Source organism: Pelophylax lessonae (genome assembly GCF_965119305.1).
Source record: "Pelophylax lessonae genome assembly, chromosome: 10".
NCBI lineage: Eukaryota > Metazoa > Chordata > Amphibia > Anura > Ranidae > Pelophylax > Pelophylax lessonae.
In genome coordinates, this window is record NC_138777.1 from 48,973,081 (window position 1) to 48,992,369 (window position 19,289).

At 47.0% G+C, this 19,289-nt stretch overlaps 1 protein-coding gene across 1 annotated transcript in view; it reads right to left on the bottom strand.

Annotated features, from left to right (window-relative positions):
* The window catches only part of AGBL2 (AGBL carboxypeptidase 2), a gene marked incomplete at its 3' end in the record, with an annotated part of 76,900 nt that overhangs the window by 46,953 nt on the left and 10,658 nt on the right, over nucleotides 1-19,289 (bottom strand). Inside the window, exon 3 of the mRNA XM_082270961.1 lies at nucleotides 2,157-2,220. Coding sequence (XP_082127087.1) covers nucleotides 2,157-2,220 — 64 coding nt within the window. The remainder of the gene's footprint in view (nucleotides 1-2,156; nucleotides 2,221-19,289) is intronic.

The following is a 19,289-nucleotide window of genomic DNA, read 5'->3' on the forward strand; positions in this document are numbered from 1 at the left end:
TATCCTGTGGATCACAGGAGTGCAGTTCATTCTGCACTCCTGCGACCCGTTTTCAGCAGACAGTGGGCTGAAGCCCGCTGTTGCCTGACGTCACAGAGCTGGCTCGGGCAAGATCAGTTGGGATATGGTTGGGATCTGCTCACATTCCTGAAATGGCACCTGGTGAGCCACTGGTCGCTCCTGACCCCTCCACAGCCCAGCGCTCTAGTGAGCCCAGGGGCCAGAGCAGAGAGCGGCTGACTGACAGCCACCAGCTCTCGGTTAAGAGAGCTGTGAGAACCGAGCGATCAGCGGTATTAGATCGCTTGGTTCTCAGGGTTAAAGGCGCCAGGGGACAAATGCAACATTGGACCGATGATGCATCAACCTAGGAAAGTATAGTAAAAAAACGAAAAAAAAAAAAAGAAAGATAAAGGAAAGCATTCTTAAACTTCTGTTTTAAAGAAGAAGAATTCCACACATGGGGTATTTTATACATAGTTACACTGGTGCAACTAGGACCAAGGCAACTATTATTATTATTATACAGCATTTATATAGCACCAACAGTTTGCGCAGTGCTTTACAACAAAGAGGACAGACAGTGCAGTTGCAAAACAATTTCATACAGGAGGAATCAGAGGACCCTACTCGTTAGGGATTACAATCTAGGATTTATAGGGCCAATGCCCCTGGAAACCTCAAATACACTTGCTCCTGGGTCCTGCGCCAAGCGGCTGCACTTCTGCTAAAAAAAAAACAACAGGAGGAAGGCTGCTCGGCACAGACGCCATTCAGAGAATGCTCTGCAATTATTAAATTAATGCAAAGTGTTAACTAATTGGATAGGGTAGAAAGCATGATGTCACTGCCTCGCCTCTTATCCTCATCAGATCAAATCAGAAAACGCAATTCATTCTCTAAATGATGCCCCTGCCAAGTAGTAAAGCTATTGTGTTTAAATTGCAGGAGAGCAGCCGCTCAGCACAGGACCCGGAAGCAAAGTAGAGATCACCAAAAGTAGTGGTGTCTACTTCAGTGATTTCCATTCTCGAGGGGCATCGACCAGGCATGGTAATTACACATCAAGTGTGTAGTTGTGTTTGGAAGGCTCTAATGGCACTTTTCCACTGCAAGTACTGGCTCGGCTCTACTCGGCCCTGCTTGGCCCGGTTTGCTTTTCCACTGCTGGTACCGCATGGTACGGTGTTGGAACGGTTTGGTACGGTTTGCTTTTCCACTAAAGTAGTACTAAAGTTAAGTGGGTGGGATAACAACGATTCTCTGACCAATCAGTGGCTAGTAGTGACTGCATGCAAAGGATTGTGGGATATGGTACCGGTATGGTACCTCTTGGAACCACAATCAAGGTGGTACTGTTTTAGAGAGCCGTACCGTTCAGTTCCATGCAGTGGAAAAGCGCCGCCGTACCGTACCATACCGAACCGTCCAACACCGTACCATGCGGTACCAGCAGTGGAAAAGCACAAAAGCGAGCCAAACCGTTCGGTTCCATGCAGTGGAAAAGCGCCATTAGTCACTTCTACTACAAACCTGGCAGCAAAAAGGTTAGCAGGTGGGAGATTTTAAACATTTCAGGACTGCCCCACAGCAATAGTTTCAGCAGTGGGTTAAAGGATCAGTCCACTCAAAATTGATGGGAGGGGTCATTCACTAGCATCTTATGCACTATCTCTTGGGGACTCCAGATCTCTCCAACCTAATTCTCAGATCTGTTCACTCCCTTTACTTCACTCTTTCAGGATGTTGCTACTACACTATCCATTACAGTGCAGTTCACCCTCTCTATATGATCTGGGGGGGGAATGTGTCTGGAACATAAAGTGATGGGGAATCCCGAAATGTGCAGTTTTTATCAAAATAGGGTGAGAGGAAATCTGGGGACAGCTCTTTCAGTTACAGCTGTCCATGAGGGGGTTTCCACTGACTTTGTAGTTAATTCCTCTCACTTCCTGTTTTGTCGTCAAAACAGGAATACAGCCTTGCCAATAGGCCCAGAGATTCTAACCATTTCCCTACTCTAGTCAACACTACAAAAATATTTCAGCCTCAGATCTGCTTTTATTTTAAATAACATTTCTTAGTTGGACTGTGTTGTTATGAGCAAAAATGTGTTTTTGTATTTTCCTGACAACAACTTTATATTGTGCACCTACCTTTAAAATAGCCATAATATTTCAGGTGATGCTGCATGAAGCTGTCATATGGATCAGTCAGAAGCTGCAGAAAAATAATGGTTGCAATGATAAAATACACACATGGTATATGTGAACAGCAAAGCTCTAAAATAAAAAGCGCTCAAAAATAGTGCAAAATTGGATATAATGGGCTCAACAACTAGATCATTTTAGCTCTATGCACTATGAGGGCAGTACATTACATGCAATATAAATTTTATTAAAAGCTGAACTCTAGGTATGATTTTATTGCATAGTTACATGGCCCAACCTGGACCAATTTAAGTAGGCATATTTCTTACCTGAGAGATCACTGCGGAAGCTGAAAACACTGTATTGGTTAGTGCTACTACAGTGATAGCTGTGATCTTCCAGGCCATGTGCCAAACGGCTTCTTTTCAGCCCATAGGGAGGTCGCTCACTCAGCATTGCCACTGTTCACTGAATACCTTGTATTTTTTAATGAATAAAAGAAAAATAATCTAAGGCACTCTGTGGAAAGCAGCAGTTCCAAGGGCGTGGCCTTGACATGGCGGAGTGAAGAAGCTGACTGCTGGAGCTCCCGACTCCTGACCGCCCTATTTGCTTTTTTATGCGGATTTTTTATTGCCTGCCATGAGCTGCTCTAAATGCCAGACCAGAGGCTCCTCCAAGGCTTCATCCTCAGCCGCTCTCAGCAGATTCTTCCCAGCTAACGCCGTCACTCCAGCCATGAGGCGCGCTGGGGCCTGCGGGTCAGTCAACCCCGCCAAACATGTCCGCATCGCAGCCCACTGTGCAAGACTTATTGTTGGGTCTACCACCCATCCTGGACCCTTCAAGTCAAGCCTCTTTTGGCCCGGGACCCTCCCTGCAGCGCCTACACGAGGACAACATTAGGGTTCTGCTCTGGGCGCTCCCTACGAAGTCGGATCTTGAAGTGATGGTACTCCGGCTTGAGGAGCTGTACATGGAGGATCTGGAGAACCGGAGTCGCTTGAACAGCTTGCTGCTAATGGGTCTCCCCAAGTCGGAAAACCTAGCTGACACTGTGCTGGCGATTCTCCATAAAGTGCTGCACTCTAGTCCCCCAGCGAGCCTGGAGTTTGATAGAGTGCACAGGGCACTGGGGCCCAAATCGACCGACCCTAATCACCCGCGAGATGTGATCGGTCATTTGCACCGCTACACGCAGAAGGAGTTTGTCTTCAGGAGTGCATGGGCCAGAGGGCCGATTGACTTTGATGGTGCACAAATTTCCATCTTCCCTGATGTCTCCAGAGCCACCTTATGAAGAAGAGCAATGCTGAAACTCCTGCTGGAAAAGCTGCGCCAAATGGATTTCATGTACTGATGGGGATTCCCCTTGCAGCTGACCATACGCAAAGGGGGTTCAGTCTTTCCTGCTGCAACACCATACTGACCTGCCTGATCTCTTCAGGTTCCTGGAGATTGAGCCGATCCCGTTACAGGACTGGCTGTGCTGGCTCCCCAGTCATGACCCTCACCCATCTACCCAGATCTCTCGCACGGGTCTACCACAACGCATGCCAAGAGGGAGAAGAGAGGTCCATACCCCAACCCTGGGGTCTGCTCTGGAATCCTGAGGACTCTGCCAGCCTGCTGTAAGTACTCTTCTGATGCTGATCACGGCCTGCCCTGCGGGTGCAGCTAGTAGACTGACGTTGCCATGCACTTTGCTTTGCCTCTTTGATCACTTACAGTTACATAGTGGAAGTGCCCTTTTGGTGCCCCTTCCTCCTCTTGGTTCACTTACCCGCCCAGGCATCCTATGCAGGAGGTCTCCTTTCACTACTGCCAGAAAGATCACTGGACACTGGACCTACTGTCTGCCTGAGGAATATCAACAGCACCCATCTGATGATACCAAGATCTTACTGAGAAAAACCCAGAATGATCCCCTTTGGGGGGTGGAGAGGTTTGTATGCATCTCTTGCACAAGACTCATGTTACATTGACCGCCTAGTAACTTAGGTGGGTATGACAGGGGTCTCATTGTTTGGCAACTATTTTCTTATGTCCCATTACTCTAATGTTTGATTTTATAGGGTTAGGTCGGGATATGGTACCTCCGACCTGTGCCATATCCATCCTTTTCCCCACATAGGGCCAAACATCAGGAAACCTGGTTTAAAGTTTTGACCCGATGGTACCATACCCCAACTAAGATTCATAGGATGTTCACTCAGTGCTCTGATCTCTGTTGGAGATGTAGGGAGGAGTCTGGCTCCCTCCTTCACATTTTCTGGTCTTGCTGTCTTCTTCAACCCTTTTGGACTGAGGTCCTGTGTGTTACCCAGAAGTTCACTAACCACAGGCTTCTGATGACCTAGCAGTCTTCCTTCTGCACCATCACGAGTTCTCGAGCCAATCCTACAGGCGTTTTATTCTACCCCTGCTGTTTACAGCAGCAAAGAGCTGCATACCGCTCTTTTGGAAACATATGCAACCTCCTTCGGTGGCCGTCTGTCTGAATACAAAAAGCTACGGACTTAAGCTATCTGATTGGAGATCTTGAGGGTAAATCCCTGGGCTCTACAGAGATGGCGATGTAATGAGTTTCCCCTTCTCTCCCCATTCCCCCTCCTTATAATTCCCCTTTTTTCCCCCCTCCTTCCTTCCCTTTTCTTCTACCTTGCCATCTCCTTTCTTTTTATGACCTTTGGGTCAGCTTTTTCCATCTTTCGGACTATATGACACTTGCCTTCCGCGGCCTGCCCGGGTCTCCCGTCCCACCGGGAGACCCGGGCAACCAGCCTGCACAGCCGCCGAAGACCCGATCAAAGCCGGATTCTGCTCTGATCGAATCTCCATGCAAAAACCCGGAAGTGATGTCATGAGTGACATCACTTCCGGACACAGTCTGGCGCCAGATTAAAAAAAGTGACAGCATTCAAAACATCCAAACTTGTAGTTTTGAATGCTTTTAAGTGCAGAAGAAGGGTTTTGGGCCTTTTAGACTCCCAGATCCCTCTACAAGAGTACCTGTAATGTAGAAAAAAAAAAAAAAGCTATATCAGTCGATCACTAGTATAAACAGCCAATGCGTTGTAGTACAGCTAAAAAAAAAAAAAAAAAAAAAAAAAAGAAGAAGAGGATGCCTGTATCTTTTTGGTGCTCATGCGGTGCAATTTGAGCCATTTAGCCCCAGTTCATACTAATGCGATGTGGGAAATACCTTGAACCCTAAGAGTTTCCTGCACTGCACTGTTAACGCATTGCCTTTGCGATCTATTGTGTCAAATCAAAGCTAACGACACCCCAAAAGCAGATCTCAAACGCAGTACGTTTGTCTGAACCAGATTGCATGGGTATAGACCAACGGTTCTAGTGCAGCTTAAAAAAAAAAAAAAAAAGTTTATCTGCACCGGTATGGTGTGGATGTGGTGCAATTTGAGCCATCAAAAATTTATGGGCAAAAATCGCACTGCACAGAAGTAGACCACTTTTTATCAAATGTATTTATCATATTTATCCAGTCTTGTGAGCACCTTGTATATGCATTACAATTGTGCATTTAGCTGTTACTTGGAGTCCAGCCTTAGCCACGGATCACACTAGCGCAATGCGGAAAAGGTTGCGAACCCTATCCGTTTCCAACATTGCCCTGCAAACTCACTGCTTTTGTGATCTACTGTGGGTGTCAATTCAAAGTTAACAACACCCCAAAAGGAGTTTGCAAACAGTGCATTTGCCTGAACTGGATCTCATGGGTATAAATACCCATGCAATCCGGTTATAGTGCAGCTTATGCAGTGCGATTTGAGCCACTCAGCCTCGGTTCATACTAGTGCGATGCGGGAAACGCTGCAACCCTATGCTTTATGCTTTTGCGATCTACTGCGGGTGTCAATTCAAAGTTAAGGACATCCCCAAAGCAGTTTGCAAACACAGTGTGGTTGCCTGAACTAGATTGCATGGGTATGAACAACCACGCGGTTCTAGTGCACCTTTTGGTGCAGATGCAGTGCTATTTTAGTCATCAAAAATGAATGGGCTCAAATGTCACTGCACAGAATCATGTGATTTGCATGGGAATGTGGCGCGATTCCAGTGGTATTCACATGCGATTCTCAGCATTCTTACCCTTTGTAAGGTATATTATATAAAATACAGAAGTAGATAATTAACTGCATACACCATGATTCCTGTGACAAGAATAAGCTTCTTGTGGCCGGGATGACTGCACAAAGCAATGACAGGCTGACGGCAGTCTAAATCCAGGCTCAGACATCCATTCTTAACCACAGGTAACCGCTTGCAGTGCACATGCATATGAACAACGATGGCTGCTGTCTGCCTGTCATTGCTTTGTACAGACTGAGCAGCCCCTGGTGATTCTTGCCTCTGGAATCTGGTGTGTGCAGATAATCGCCTGTGTAAAGGAGGCCTTAGTGACAAAATTCTTGCTTTAATTAAAACATAGCTAATTAAAAACCATATTATTTAATTGTTATAAAAGCTGCTTTGTGATTTAACAGTTAAATAAAAAACATATTTTCTAGATCTGCTCTAGCCATTATTTTTTTTAAACTGTCAAAATTTTAAATTTCTGTTGCTTGTTACTTTGGAAACACTAACCAATTGTAGATTTTTTTCTACAGAATTCTCATCTTCCTGCTTTTGTAATGGTTTCACTTTACTTTCCCATAAACATACTGCGCTTCTGGTCGCATATCCTTTCCCAACAAAATACCATTAACTTTTTTTTTTTTTACCAGCTTCGTGCATTGTGGTAGTGTCTGAGACCTTGCTCACTTCACAATTTTCTGCTTCAATAGGTGGTGGTATGGGGACAGGGATAACCAAGGTTCTCTGTAAAACTTGGCCCCAATGAGCCCTGCAGTGGCCATAGTGTTTATCTAGGCATATCCAAAACTAGGGTTGCCACCTCATCCTTTTAAAACCGAACACATATTAATTAGGGCTCTTTCACACGGAGCGGACCGTATTGCGATCCGCTACGGCACTTTTTTTTTTTTTTTCACGGACATGGGTGACACTTGTGTCATCTGCTCCGTATGTCCGCATATCATCCCATCCGTTTGCGGATGATATACGGACATAATGTATGTCTATGGGATTGCGGATGTCAGCGGAGGACACCGCTGACATCCGATTTTGCATCCTTTACGTTTTTTAAACAGAACAAAAATAGGGTTCTGTTCCGTTCCAAAAAACAGAACAGAACTGAAAGGAAGAAAATCGGATGTCAGCGGATGGTCATCCGCTGACATCCGCAATCCCATAGACATTCATTATGTCCGTATATCACCCGCAAACGGATGGGCTGATTTACGGACATATGGAACGTCCGTGTGAAAGAGCCCTAACTCAAGTTCTGTGGTTCACTTAAGGTGGTTATTAAACTCACTTGATGCCTTATCTGCATTAAATTAGCATCAGAACCTGTATAATTCATATGTGTTTCGGGTTTAAATGGGTGAGGTGTCAACCCTATTCAAAACCTTTCTCTACTTTAGCAAGTGTACAGCCCCATTTTTATTTATAGATTGCCTTTATATTTGATAGTCATTTCTTTTGCATGTGTGCGCTATTCTCTGTAAATATGCATGTTGCTTGGTTCATAGCTGCACCAGCTTTAGAAATGCATGTTCGGGGTGTGCCCCCCCAGCTCTTTGTTTGATTGTTATGTATTCGGTCTGACCAGACTTCTGGGGTTGAGCACCCCCACCCTCCCACACCTGTACTCTATCAGTGTCCACTAGCAAGCAGATATAGGAGGAGTCCCTTATAGTGCAGTTGCACATCTTTCCCAGTAAAGAGTAAGTATCTCCAATGGTTAGAGAGGCTGGATTCATCCTTCTTTTTATGGATAGCGTAGGACCCACTGACAATGGGGTACTTTGACGTAGTGATGGGCTTGAGCACGATATGGCCATATGGTGGGACTAAATCCCCATTTTTATTTATTGATTGCCTTTATATTTGATAGTCATTTCTTTTGCATGTGTGCGCTATTCTCTGTAAATATGCATGTTGCTTGGTTCATAGCTGCACCACCTTTAGAAATGCATGTTCAGGGTGTGCCCCCCCCCCCCCCCCAGCTCCTTGTTGTTTTTAATGTATTCGGTCTGACCAGACTCTGGGGTTGAGCACCCCACCCTCCCACACCTGTACTCTATCAGTGTCCACTAGCAAGCAGATATAGGAGGAGTCCCTTATAGTGCAGTTGCACATCTTTCCCAGTAAGTATCTCCAATGGTTAGAGATGCTGGATTTATCCTTCTTTTTATCGATAGCGTAGGACCCACTGACAATGGGGTACTTTGATGTAGTGGTGGGCTTGAGCACGATATGGCCATATGGTGGGACTAAATCCCCATTTTTATTTATTGATTGCCTTTATATTTGATAGTCATTTCTTTTGCATGTGTGCGCTATTCTCTGTAAATATGCATGTTGCTTGGTTCATAGCTGCACCAGCTTTAGAAATGAATGTTCGGGGTGTGCCCCCCCAGCTCTTTGTTTGATTGTTAAGTGTACAGCTAAATCACTTTTGGAGGAAAGGGTCCTACCATGCAACGTGAAGATGGATGATTGCAGAAAAGGAGTCCTACAAGTTGTTTCTACACAGGAGGTTAAGGGAGGGAAGATTAGCTACACAGGGAGATTTAGGGGTGGTGTATGGGAAAGCTGCCCATAAACTGTTCTTTTTTTGTCCAGTCAGTGGAATAAATAAAAAAATTCCTTCATTCACACAATCAAAGTGGATGGAGAACTCCCTTCTTCCCCACAGGGACATTGTGTTCTGACAGAGGCATTGACATTGATCAGCAGCTGCATCTGATTGTCTTCTGATTTTCCAACCTGTCCCTTCAACAGAAGTCAATCAAAAATATGTCGGTTTCTGTCGAGTGTGGATGGCTACACACTGAATGAAATTCGGCCAGTTCCTGCAGAACCAGGTGAATTTTGCTCAGTGTATGGCCCTCTTAGGTTTGGAGCAGTGACGTTAGAACTAAAGCTCCGGGGCCTGGATCATATCTGGCCGAGGCGTGTCAGGCTTTTCCACTGTTAACATGAGTCTTATCTCCTTTTCCACACTTCTCATTACAACCCCAGAATAGCTTCCTAGTATGCTCTGCTGATAATCTAAGAGGAACATACCAGGACAGGAGGGTGAATGGCCAAATAGAAGCAGACAGCAAGGGTAGGAATTAATGAATAATGTAAAAATCTGCTTTATTGGCAGTGTCCCCAATTTGCCCACCACTGTCATAGTTTTTCCTGCATAATGCAAGAATTTGACATGCCACATTAGCCCTTGACCATCTTGCCAAACACATCTAATTTTGACCTCCCAGGTCAGAATCAAGCAAGTCAGCCAGGTTAATCTTTGTGTATAAAGCTCTTTAGTTTTCCAGGTCTGGCGATAGAAAAAAAATGGTGGTTATGGGACATTAGCTCATGCAAAATTACCTATGCACATTATTAAATTATTATAGAAAAAGAGAAATGAGACCCAGACTCATGGGAATTGGATTTGTCATGTCCATATTGAATTAGACAACAAATTGAAAGAAGAGAGCAAATATTTGCCTCAGGTACTTCTCATGGACTTCAATGACAAATGCCTTGGTAAAATCATGTACATTTTATTGACATATCATAATAAAAAGGTACAGTTGTGTATCCCTATTGCAGGAGACACTATACATGAACATATACAATACACATTAAAAAATAATGGACTATTGTACATAGTATGGTATGATGCTAGGAATATAGGATGACACCTAACATGTTTCGGACTCAACAGGGTAATGTCCTTCTTTAAAGGCTGCATCCAAAATCACCCATACATGTATCCATAAGAGCTTGGTGTGTAAGAACACAGTCCAAAATCAGCTCATAAAAGAGCCATCAGAATAAAGACCGCTGGTCGGTAGAGGCTGGTGCTCCATGGGCCGGGGGGGTGGCAGACCGCACCATAAACCCCCCCCCCCCCCCCCCCCGGGACCACACCAGCCCGCACACAGTACATACAGCATTACAGTACAGGACCCACAGCATAGCATGACAGTACAGCACCCCCCCCGGCTCATTCACCCATCTGCAGCAGGCAAACGGCGGTGGCGGCGGCTTCTTCCCCGTCTTCTGTGTCTCCTCCTCCCTCCTCCTTCATGACCAATGGCATGGCTTCTCCTTTTGGCCAATCAGAAAACGGGTCTCAGAACCTGCTTCCTGATCGGCCAGGAGGAGGATCCGTCTGACAATAGCAAATTTTAATTCGCTATTGTCACACAACTGGGTGGGCTTGGGGCGCAGTGCTCTGCGCCCGTGCCCACCCTTTTTTTTTTAGCCTATTAGAGCCTCTGGCTCTAATCACATGGCTAAAAAAAAAAAAAAAACCCATTGAAGTCCATGAGTCTGGCGCCCGCATGTAGATTAGGGGGCCAGACGCATGGATAGGGGGGGGGCGGCACCCCTGCGCCCCATAAGCACCAGCCGCCACTGCTGCTGGTGCATGGTGGTAACAGGTTTCAGTAATGAGGAATTGTGGCAGGTGTGCAGTGTGATATGCAGGCCAATTAAAACTGCATGGAACGCAAGGACCCGGGGCCAGTGTGAAAACCTGGGCCCTAATGCAGCTTCAAACAGGATATAGAGAGACTTTCAAAAGCAGGTTGCTCAGGATTCAGCCAGCTATTAAATTATTACTTCCTTTGGAAGTCCTACATGAGCCAAATTTCTGGAGGCAATTTTCAAACAGGGCCGTGCATCGTCACCCTGGCTGTGGAATATACAGTAACTGTATTCACACTAGGTTATAATAAATACTATTTCCCACCTTGGAAACAACAAATAAACAAGCTAGAGCAGACAAAGATCTATACAACAGAGACAATATCTGACCTTTGTGTGGACTGAAGAATACAGAATCAGCTCCTAGCTAACTTAGCTTTATTACTGTGTGCACTAGTAAGCTGCATGTCATTGTATCTCTGGCCCTGTTTGCATTGGGTGTGCACTTATTTAGAAATTGCATCATATTCATTATAATTGGCTTTGATGGCAAGGGTTATCCTTGTAATGGTGTTGAGTGTTCGGACACCATCTTGTCCTCTCAACGTCCATTTTGTGTAGTGACCCAGGCTCCTTGAGCGAAGTAGCCCCCACCTTTTTCTAATCAGAGGAACCAAAAGGCACTCCCTCACCAGGTTCCTGCTAGGCTGACATTTTTCACACCTTTACTATACACAAGCTTTGACCAAGCAGGAGTTGTGTCTGCGAGGACAGCAGGGGGGTCAGATTAGATGTCCAGGGAAATTGCTTTGTACATTCTCCAAGCCAAATTGTGAACTTACATCTCACAATCCGGGCTCAAATCATATCTTTTTAACCAAACATAACATATTAACAAAAAGTAGATATTTGGGTGCCCCATAAAATACCAATCGAATTAAGTCTAAGCACGGACACCGTCATGCCGAGGAAAGGCAAGCTAGCGATCCAAGGGCGTACAGGGCAGATGTTAGTCTGAAATACCCCATGTTTAGTGTCTAAAGATAGGACATTCAAAAACGTACCATAAAATATCGGTTTCAAGCGTGTAACCGTTTCATAATTGAAGATATGAGTGCTTTTATTAATCTGTCAAAGCGGACGGTCATTTAGAGGTTTATAGACTCAGAGCCAATTGGCTAAGTACTTCTGGTGACACCCCCTGGAGAGTCAGGGAAAAAGGCAGGAACGGATAGAGAGCTCAGTTCTCATCCTAAGATCGATGGCATAACACCGCCCCAAGAAGAACCAAACATACCTGTTCAACTCTGAAACTTAAGGTAATACTAGGACTGTTTTAATGCAAGTATTTTCATTCTTTTATTCTCCTTTTTCTAAAATTGCTGTATATTGTGTCTCCATTTCTTTGTAACCCATTTTTCTGTAAATATTTTTATTCGCACCAATTTTAAAACCTTTCTTATAGTTAAACCTTATTTTGAAAAGTGTTAACTTTTGTCTCTAAGCTCTTAAACGCAACTTGACCCAAACAAACCCTGCCTCCTGAAGTGCGCTATTGTGTGTTATAGACAGTTATTTTAAAGTCATAATTGATATTTGTACTGTTTAGGCTAACCTATCTGAAACATTCTTGTCAGGTGACAGTGTGTGTTACAGACGGTTATTCTAAAGTCATAATTGATATTTGTGAAATCAGGAGCATCCGCTAAGCTGAAACGTAGCGGTGGTGGCAGTGAAAGGGTTAATCGTTTAATTAACCCGGTGACAATCGCTCTCAGTCTGCTGGCATCTAGATTGTGGTCCCGCAAGCTGGACAATCTGTGTGCTGGGCGCAGCTGAGAGTGGCATTGTTACACAAGTGACGGCAGGGTGTGAGATTGCTTGGTCTTTGGTCACGAGGTGGATGAGAAGGCCAGGGGTCTGATACCCGTATTCGTCACATATTGGCTGGCAGCGTACGTGGGATAGTCTTGCATTTAAGAGCATTCAGTGCACTGTTAGGAATTAGCTCTGCACTGAAGGATTGTAACGGTTGAGGAAAGCAGTCCTTAGAGACAAACTGGTGCATATTTTTGTTTTTTGAAAAGAGACACACAGCAATCTCTACTTTCTACAGCTCCTTCCTATCTTTGCTTTCTGTTCTATCTTTTCTGCTTGCAAACATGCCTGGTTTATCGGAATATAGAAAAATGAACAAAAATGAACTTGCTACGGAGTGCACATCAAAAGGACTTGACGTCAGTGGCAAAACTCGGGAAGTAATGATTCATGCCCTGCAGGAGTATGATATGCAGGCAAGCCGACATCTGGCGGAACCAGAGGAAGAGGCTTCCATTTCTTCAGAGCCCAGTGATTCAGGCACGGCTGCGCAGGATGGGCCAGCAGAGACTGACACTGGAATACCACTGGATGTCACCGCCACTCCACAGCATGTGCAGACCAGCCCCAGCTTGCCTGCAGCCAGCATAGACTCTCCTCTAATGCAGGAAACGCTGCAACGTGTCAAGGAGATGGATCCTATGGCTTACCTGCAGTTTCTAGAACGCCAGGCTGAAAGAGAGGCTGAGAGAGCAGAGCGCAGGGCTGCGAGAGAGGCTGCAGAGCGCCGGGCTGAGAGAGAGGATGCACAGAGGGAGGCTAATCGTCGGCATGAACTGGAGATGGCTAAGCTCCCGCCGCAGCCCCAGGCTCAGAACCTCGGATCCCTAGAGCACAGGGACACCTCTTTGCTTGTGAGCCCGGCAGCCAAATTTCCAGTCATGGAAAAGGACAGTGACATTGATGTGTACCTGCTGTCGTTTGAAAAGACTTGCCGTCAGTACCAGTTGCCCCAAGCCCAATGGGCTCGGTACCTGACGCCAGGGCTGCGAGGCAAGGCCCTGGACGCTTACGTCGAATTGCCAACGGAACAGGATGGTGATTATGAGGCCATCAAGGCTGCAATCACCCAAAAGTACCAGTTAACCCCGGAAGTGTACCGGAAGCGATTTAGGTCCCTGCAAAAGGGACCTGGGGACTCATATATGGATGTGGTAAGCCGCTTACGCACCACGTTCCGTCAGTGGACTAAGGGCTTGAAGGCCATTACGTTTGAGTCCCTGGAGGATCTCATGATTGGAGATCAATTGTTGCACATCTGTCCTACAGACGTCAGACAGTTTGTGCTGGAACGAAAGCCAGCCTCTGCCCAAGAAGCAGCAGAAGTGGCAGATGCCTACATCCACACTCGGGTGTCTGACCATCGCAAGGCTCCTCTGTATGGTGCGAAAGGAGGGAAATCGCACATGGAAACACCTCCTGCACCTAGGAGTCATGTTCACCAGCAACCAGCCCCTGCGGTTCCTGGTGCCAAGGCATTCCTGACTGACACCCGCAGATGTTACGCCTGTGGAAAAGCCGGCCATCTCAGGACGCAGTGCCCTGAGCAGAAGAAGACGACATCATCTGGCCACCCGGCCAGCAACCCTGCTGCCGTGCTGTTCGTCAGTGGGAAACCTCAGGAAAACAACGCCAATTTGCAGCCAGTCATCATAGGCAACCGGACTGTAACTGGGCTTCGTGACACCGGAGCTGAAGTCACTTTGGTCAGACCCGAGGTGATAAACGAAACTGACATCATCCCAGAGAAGTTTCTTACCCTCACCGGAGTTGGGGGCACCCGTTCCCGCATACCCCGTGCCTATGTGTTCATTGATTGGGGCGCAGGAAGTGGGATGAGGGAGGTGGGAGTCTCTGAGGAAATCCCCACAGCTGTTTTGTTGGGTGCTGATTTAGGTACCCTTGTTTCTTATTACACCCCTGCTAAGAGCCCCCTTGATGCCCCCACGGAACTCTCTGGACTTAACAAGGTACTGTGTGCAGATGTTGGGTTAATGTCTGGGCAACCTATGGATGGTCAGAGGGAGGGGGAGGGGAAGGGTAGCGTTGAATTACCAGGTCCTCCATCTGTTGAAGAAGGAAAGGAGGCCCTCTTGCCTGTGAAGTTACCAGGGGTATACTGTAGTAATGTTGATGATGAGGCTAATGATTATGCAAATAATGTTGATGATGATGATGATATTAGTGATGATGGAAATGTTGATGATGAAAATTATGTTGCTAATAATGCTGCTGATAGTGATAATGATGTTGTGCCAATATTGGTGGTCACTCGCAGTGCGGCAAAGGCGGCGGAGATGCAGGCCCTGGTCGCAGAACAGCAGGAGGAGGACGCTGTGCCCTCCCCTTGTTCTGACCCAGTGGACTCCCCTTCTGGTGAGCCTCAGCAGCTCTCCATGTTCGCCACAGGACTGCTAGCTGGGACTTGTGGTACCGCCTTTGAGACAGCACTGCAGACAGACCAAACCCTAGAGCAGTTGAGGAGTGTAGCTGATTGCCCCCCTACCGAGAATGACAAACAGAAGGTCTACTGGGACAAAGGGAAACTGTACAGAGAGGGTTTTCCTGCAGGAAAAGACCAGTGTAACCTAGGTAGAAGGCAGCTTGTTGTACCCAGTCGATTCAGGGGGCAATTGCTGAAAGTGGCTCATGAGATCCCCCTAGCAGGGCACTTGGGGATCACTAAGACACGAGGGAGGTTGATACATACCTTTTATTGGCCTACCATGTTCGCAGACATAGCTGACTACTGTCGGTCCTGTGCTGTCTGCCAGCGAGTTGGCAAGGCAGGAGAGGTACACAGGGCCCCACTACAACCTTTGCCTGTGATTGACGAACCTTTTAAAAGGGTGGCGGTGGATATCATTGGGCCCCTAGCCATCCCTAGCAGTTCAGGCAAACGGTATATACTGACAGTTGTCGATTATGCCACTCGTTACCCAGAGGCTGTGGCTCTCTCCTCCCTCCGAGCAGATAAGGTCGCTGATGCTCTGCTGGGGATCTTCGCAAGAGTGGGGTTCCCAGCCGAGCTCATTAGCGATCAAGGCCCCCAGTTTGTGTCGGACTTGATGCAAGCTCTCTGTCAGAAAATACAGATGACGCATATCATGGCCAGTCCTTATCATCCCCAAACCAACGGCTTGTGTGAGCGTTTCAATGGGACCCTAAAACAAATGTTGCGCACCTTTGTGGAGTCGCAAGGGAAGGACTGGGAACGATATCTGCCTCATCTGCTGTTTGCTTACAGAGAGGTGCCTCAGGAGTCCACCGGCTTTTCGCCGTTTGAACTGCTGTACGGACGGAGGGTAAGAGGGCCCCTGGACCTAATCCGGGAGACTTGGGAGGGCAAAATTGCCGACCCAGAAGTCTCTGTTGTGGATTACGTCCTCAAATTCCGAGACAAAATGGAGACGCTGGTGGGAATTGTACGGGAAAACATGACCCAGGCCCAGACCAAGCAGAAGCGTTGGTATGACCGCAAGGCTAGGGAGCGGACATTCAACGTTGGTCAGCAGGTGTATGTTCTGCTTCCCCTGCGGCAGAACAAACTCCAAGCAGCATGGGAAGGCCCGTACACCATCACCCAGCGGCTGAATAATGTCACTTACCTCGTCAGGCTGGGAGAGGGGAATAGACGGCAGAAGGCCTTCCATGTGAACATGATTAAAGCCCATCATGAGCGCACGGCCTATGCCCTGCCAGTCTGCAGCAGGCCCGAGCCTGAGGAGGCTGATTCCCTTTTAGACCTGCTCGCTGACACCAAGGAGGGGGACTCGGCCCTCCCCATAAACTCCAATCTGACCCCCTCACAGGTACCTGGACTGCAGAGCGTACTGGCAGTGTATAGCAGCAGGTTCACGGGAAAACCTGGGAGGACACCCCTCGCTTTCCACCAGGTGGATACAGGGACACATCCTCCCATTAAACAGTCGGCCTATCGTGTCTCTCTAGAGGTGCTGGCCGACATGAAAAGGGAGGTGGAGGAAATGCTGCAGCTGGGGGTGATTCAGAAGTCCCACAGTGCCTGGGCGTCACCAGTCGTCCTGGTCCCCAAAAAGGATCAGACGACCAGGTTCTGTGTGGACTACCGGAAGCTGAATGCAATCACCACTGCAGACGCCTACCCCATGCCACGGATTGATGAGTTGTTGGATAGGCTGGCGGCTGCCTGCTATATCACAATCATGGATCTGAGCAGGGGGTACTGGCAAATTCCTCTAGCCCCTGAGGCGCGGGAAAAGTCGGCCTTCATCACCCCATTCGGCTTGTTCGAATTTACGGTCATGCCGTTTGGGATGAAGAATGCCCCAGCCACCTTCCAAAGGGTCATGAATGACTTACTGGGGGGGATGGAAACCTTTGCCGTTGCCTACCTGGATGACATTGCCGTGTTCAGCCCTACCTGGGAAGACCACTTGGGGCACTTGTCAGAAGTCCTGGACCGACTGACAGCTGCCAATCTGACTGTCAAACCCAGCAAGTGTCAGATAGGCATGACTGATGTCCAGTACTTGGGACACCAGGTAGGAGGCGGAACCTTGAGGCCCGAGGTGGGGAAGGTTGAGGCCATCCTGGCCTGGCCTACCCCTCGAACCAAAAAGCAGGTTATGTCATTCCTGGGAACTGCTGGCTACTATAGGAAGTTGGTCTGTAACTATAGTAGCCTGGCAAAACCCCTGACTGACCTAACAAAAAAGAAACTGCCCAAGATGGTGTCATGGACACCAGAGTGTGAAAGGGCATTTCAGGCCTTGAAAGAGGCGCTGGCCAGCGCCCCTGTGCTACAGGCTCCAGACTTCACCCGTCGCTTCCTAGTGCAGACTGATGCCTCTGCATATGGATTGGGTGCAGTCCTGAGCCAGGTGGATGATGCTGGAGAGGAACATCCCGTCCTCTATCTGAGCCGGAAGCTGCTCCCCAGGGAAGTAGCATACGCCACGATCGAAAAGGAGTGTCTTGCGATCGTGTGGGCCCTCCAGAAGTTGCAGATGTACCTATATGGACGGCACTTCACTGTGATCACCGATCACAATCCCCTAAGCTGGCTAAATCGTGTTGCCGGGGAGAACGGCAAACTACTTCGGTGGAGCTTAAGTCTCCAGCAATACGATTTCACCATCCAGCATAAGAAAGGTAGCAACCATGGCAACGCTGATGGGTTGTCACGTCAAGCCGAGCCGCAGGAGTCGGTTGCGTCCGGCGGGAAATCGTAAATTCCCCGCCTATGCACCCACAAGAAGGGGAGGTGTAATGGTGTTGAGTGTTCGGACACCATCTTGTCCTCTCAACGTCCATTTTGTGTAGTGACCCAGGCTCCTTGAGCGAAGTAGCCCCCACCTTTTTCTAATCAGAGGAACCAAAAGGCACTCCCTCACCAGGTTCCTGCTAGGCTGACATTTTTCACACCTTTACTATACACAAGCTTTGACCAAGCAGGAGTTGTGTCTGCGAGGACAGCAGGGGGGTCAGATTAGATGTCCAGGGAAATTGCTTTGTACATTCTCCAAGCCAAATTGTGAACTTACATCTCACAATCCGGGCTCAAATCATATCTTTTTAACCAAACATAACATATTAACAAAAAGTAGATATTTGGGTGCCCCATAAAATACCAATCGAATTAAGTCTAAGCACGGACACCGTCATGCCGAGGAAAGGCAAGCTAGCGATCCAAGGGCGTACAGGGCAGATGTTAGTCTGAAATACCCCATGTTTAGTGTCTAAAGATAGGACATTCAAAAACGTACCATAAAATATCGGTTTCAAGCGTGTAACCGTTTCATAATTGAAGATATGAGTGCTTTTATTAATCTGTCAAAGCGGACGGTCATTTAGAGGTTTATAGACTCAGAGCCAATTGGCTAAGTACTTCTGGTGACACCCCCTGGAGAGTCAGGGAAAAAGGCAGGAACGGATAGAGAGCTCAGTTCTCATCCTAAGATCGATGGCATAACACCGCCCCAAGAAGAACCAAACATACCTGTTCAACTCTGAAACTTAAGGTAATACTAGGACTGTTTTAATGCAAGTATTTTCATTCTTTTATTCTCCTTTTTCTAAAATTGCTGTATATTGTGTCTCCATTTCTTTGTAACCCATTTTTCTGTAAATATTTTTATTCGCACCAATTTTAAAACCTTTCTTATAGTTAAACCTTATTTTGAAAAGTGTTAACTTTTGTCTCTAAGCTCTTAAACGCAACTTGACCCAAACAAACCCTGCCTCCTGAAGTGCGCTATTGTGTGTTATAGACAGTTATTTTAAAGTCATAATTGATATTTGTACTGTTTAGGCTAACCTATCTGAAACATTCTTGTCAGGTGACAGTGTGTGTTACAGACGGTTATTCTAAAGTCATAATTGATATTTGTGAAATCAGGAGCATCCGCTAAGCTGAAACGTAGCGGTGGTGGCAGTGAAAGGGTTAATCGTTTAATTAACCCGGTGACAATCGCTCTCAGTCTGCTGGCATCTAGATTGTGGTCCCGCAAGCTGGACAATCTGTGTGCTGGGCGCAGCTGAGAGTGGCATTGTTACACAAGTGACGGCAGGGTGTGAGATTGCTTGGTCTTTGGTCACGAGGTGGATGAGAAGGCCAGGGGTCTGATACCCGTATTCGTCACAATCCTGACAATGCCTTGTAATAGGAAGCCAAATACCGGGAGCAAAGGACCCATAACAATACAGAAAACAAATCTATTTACTCATGTTCATGCCTACTTTACCATTATCATGGCTAATGCA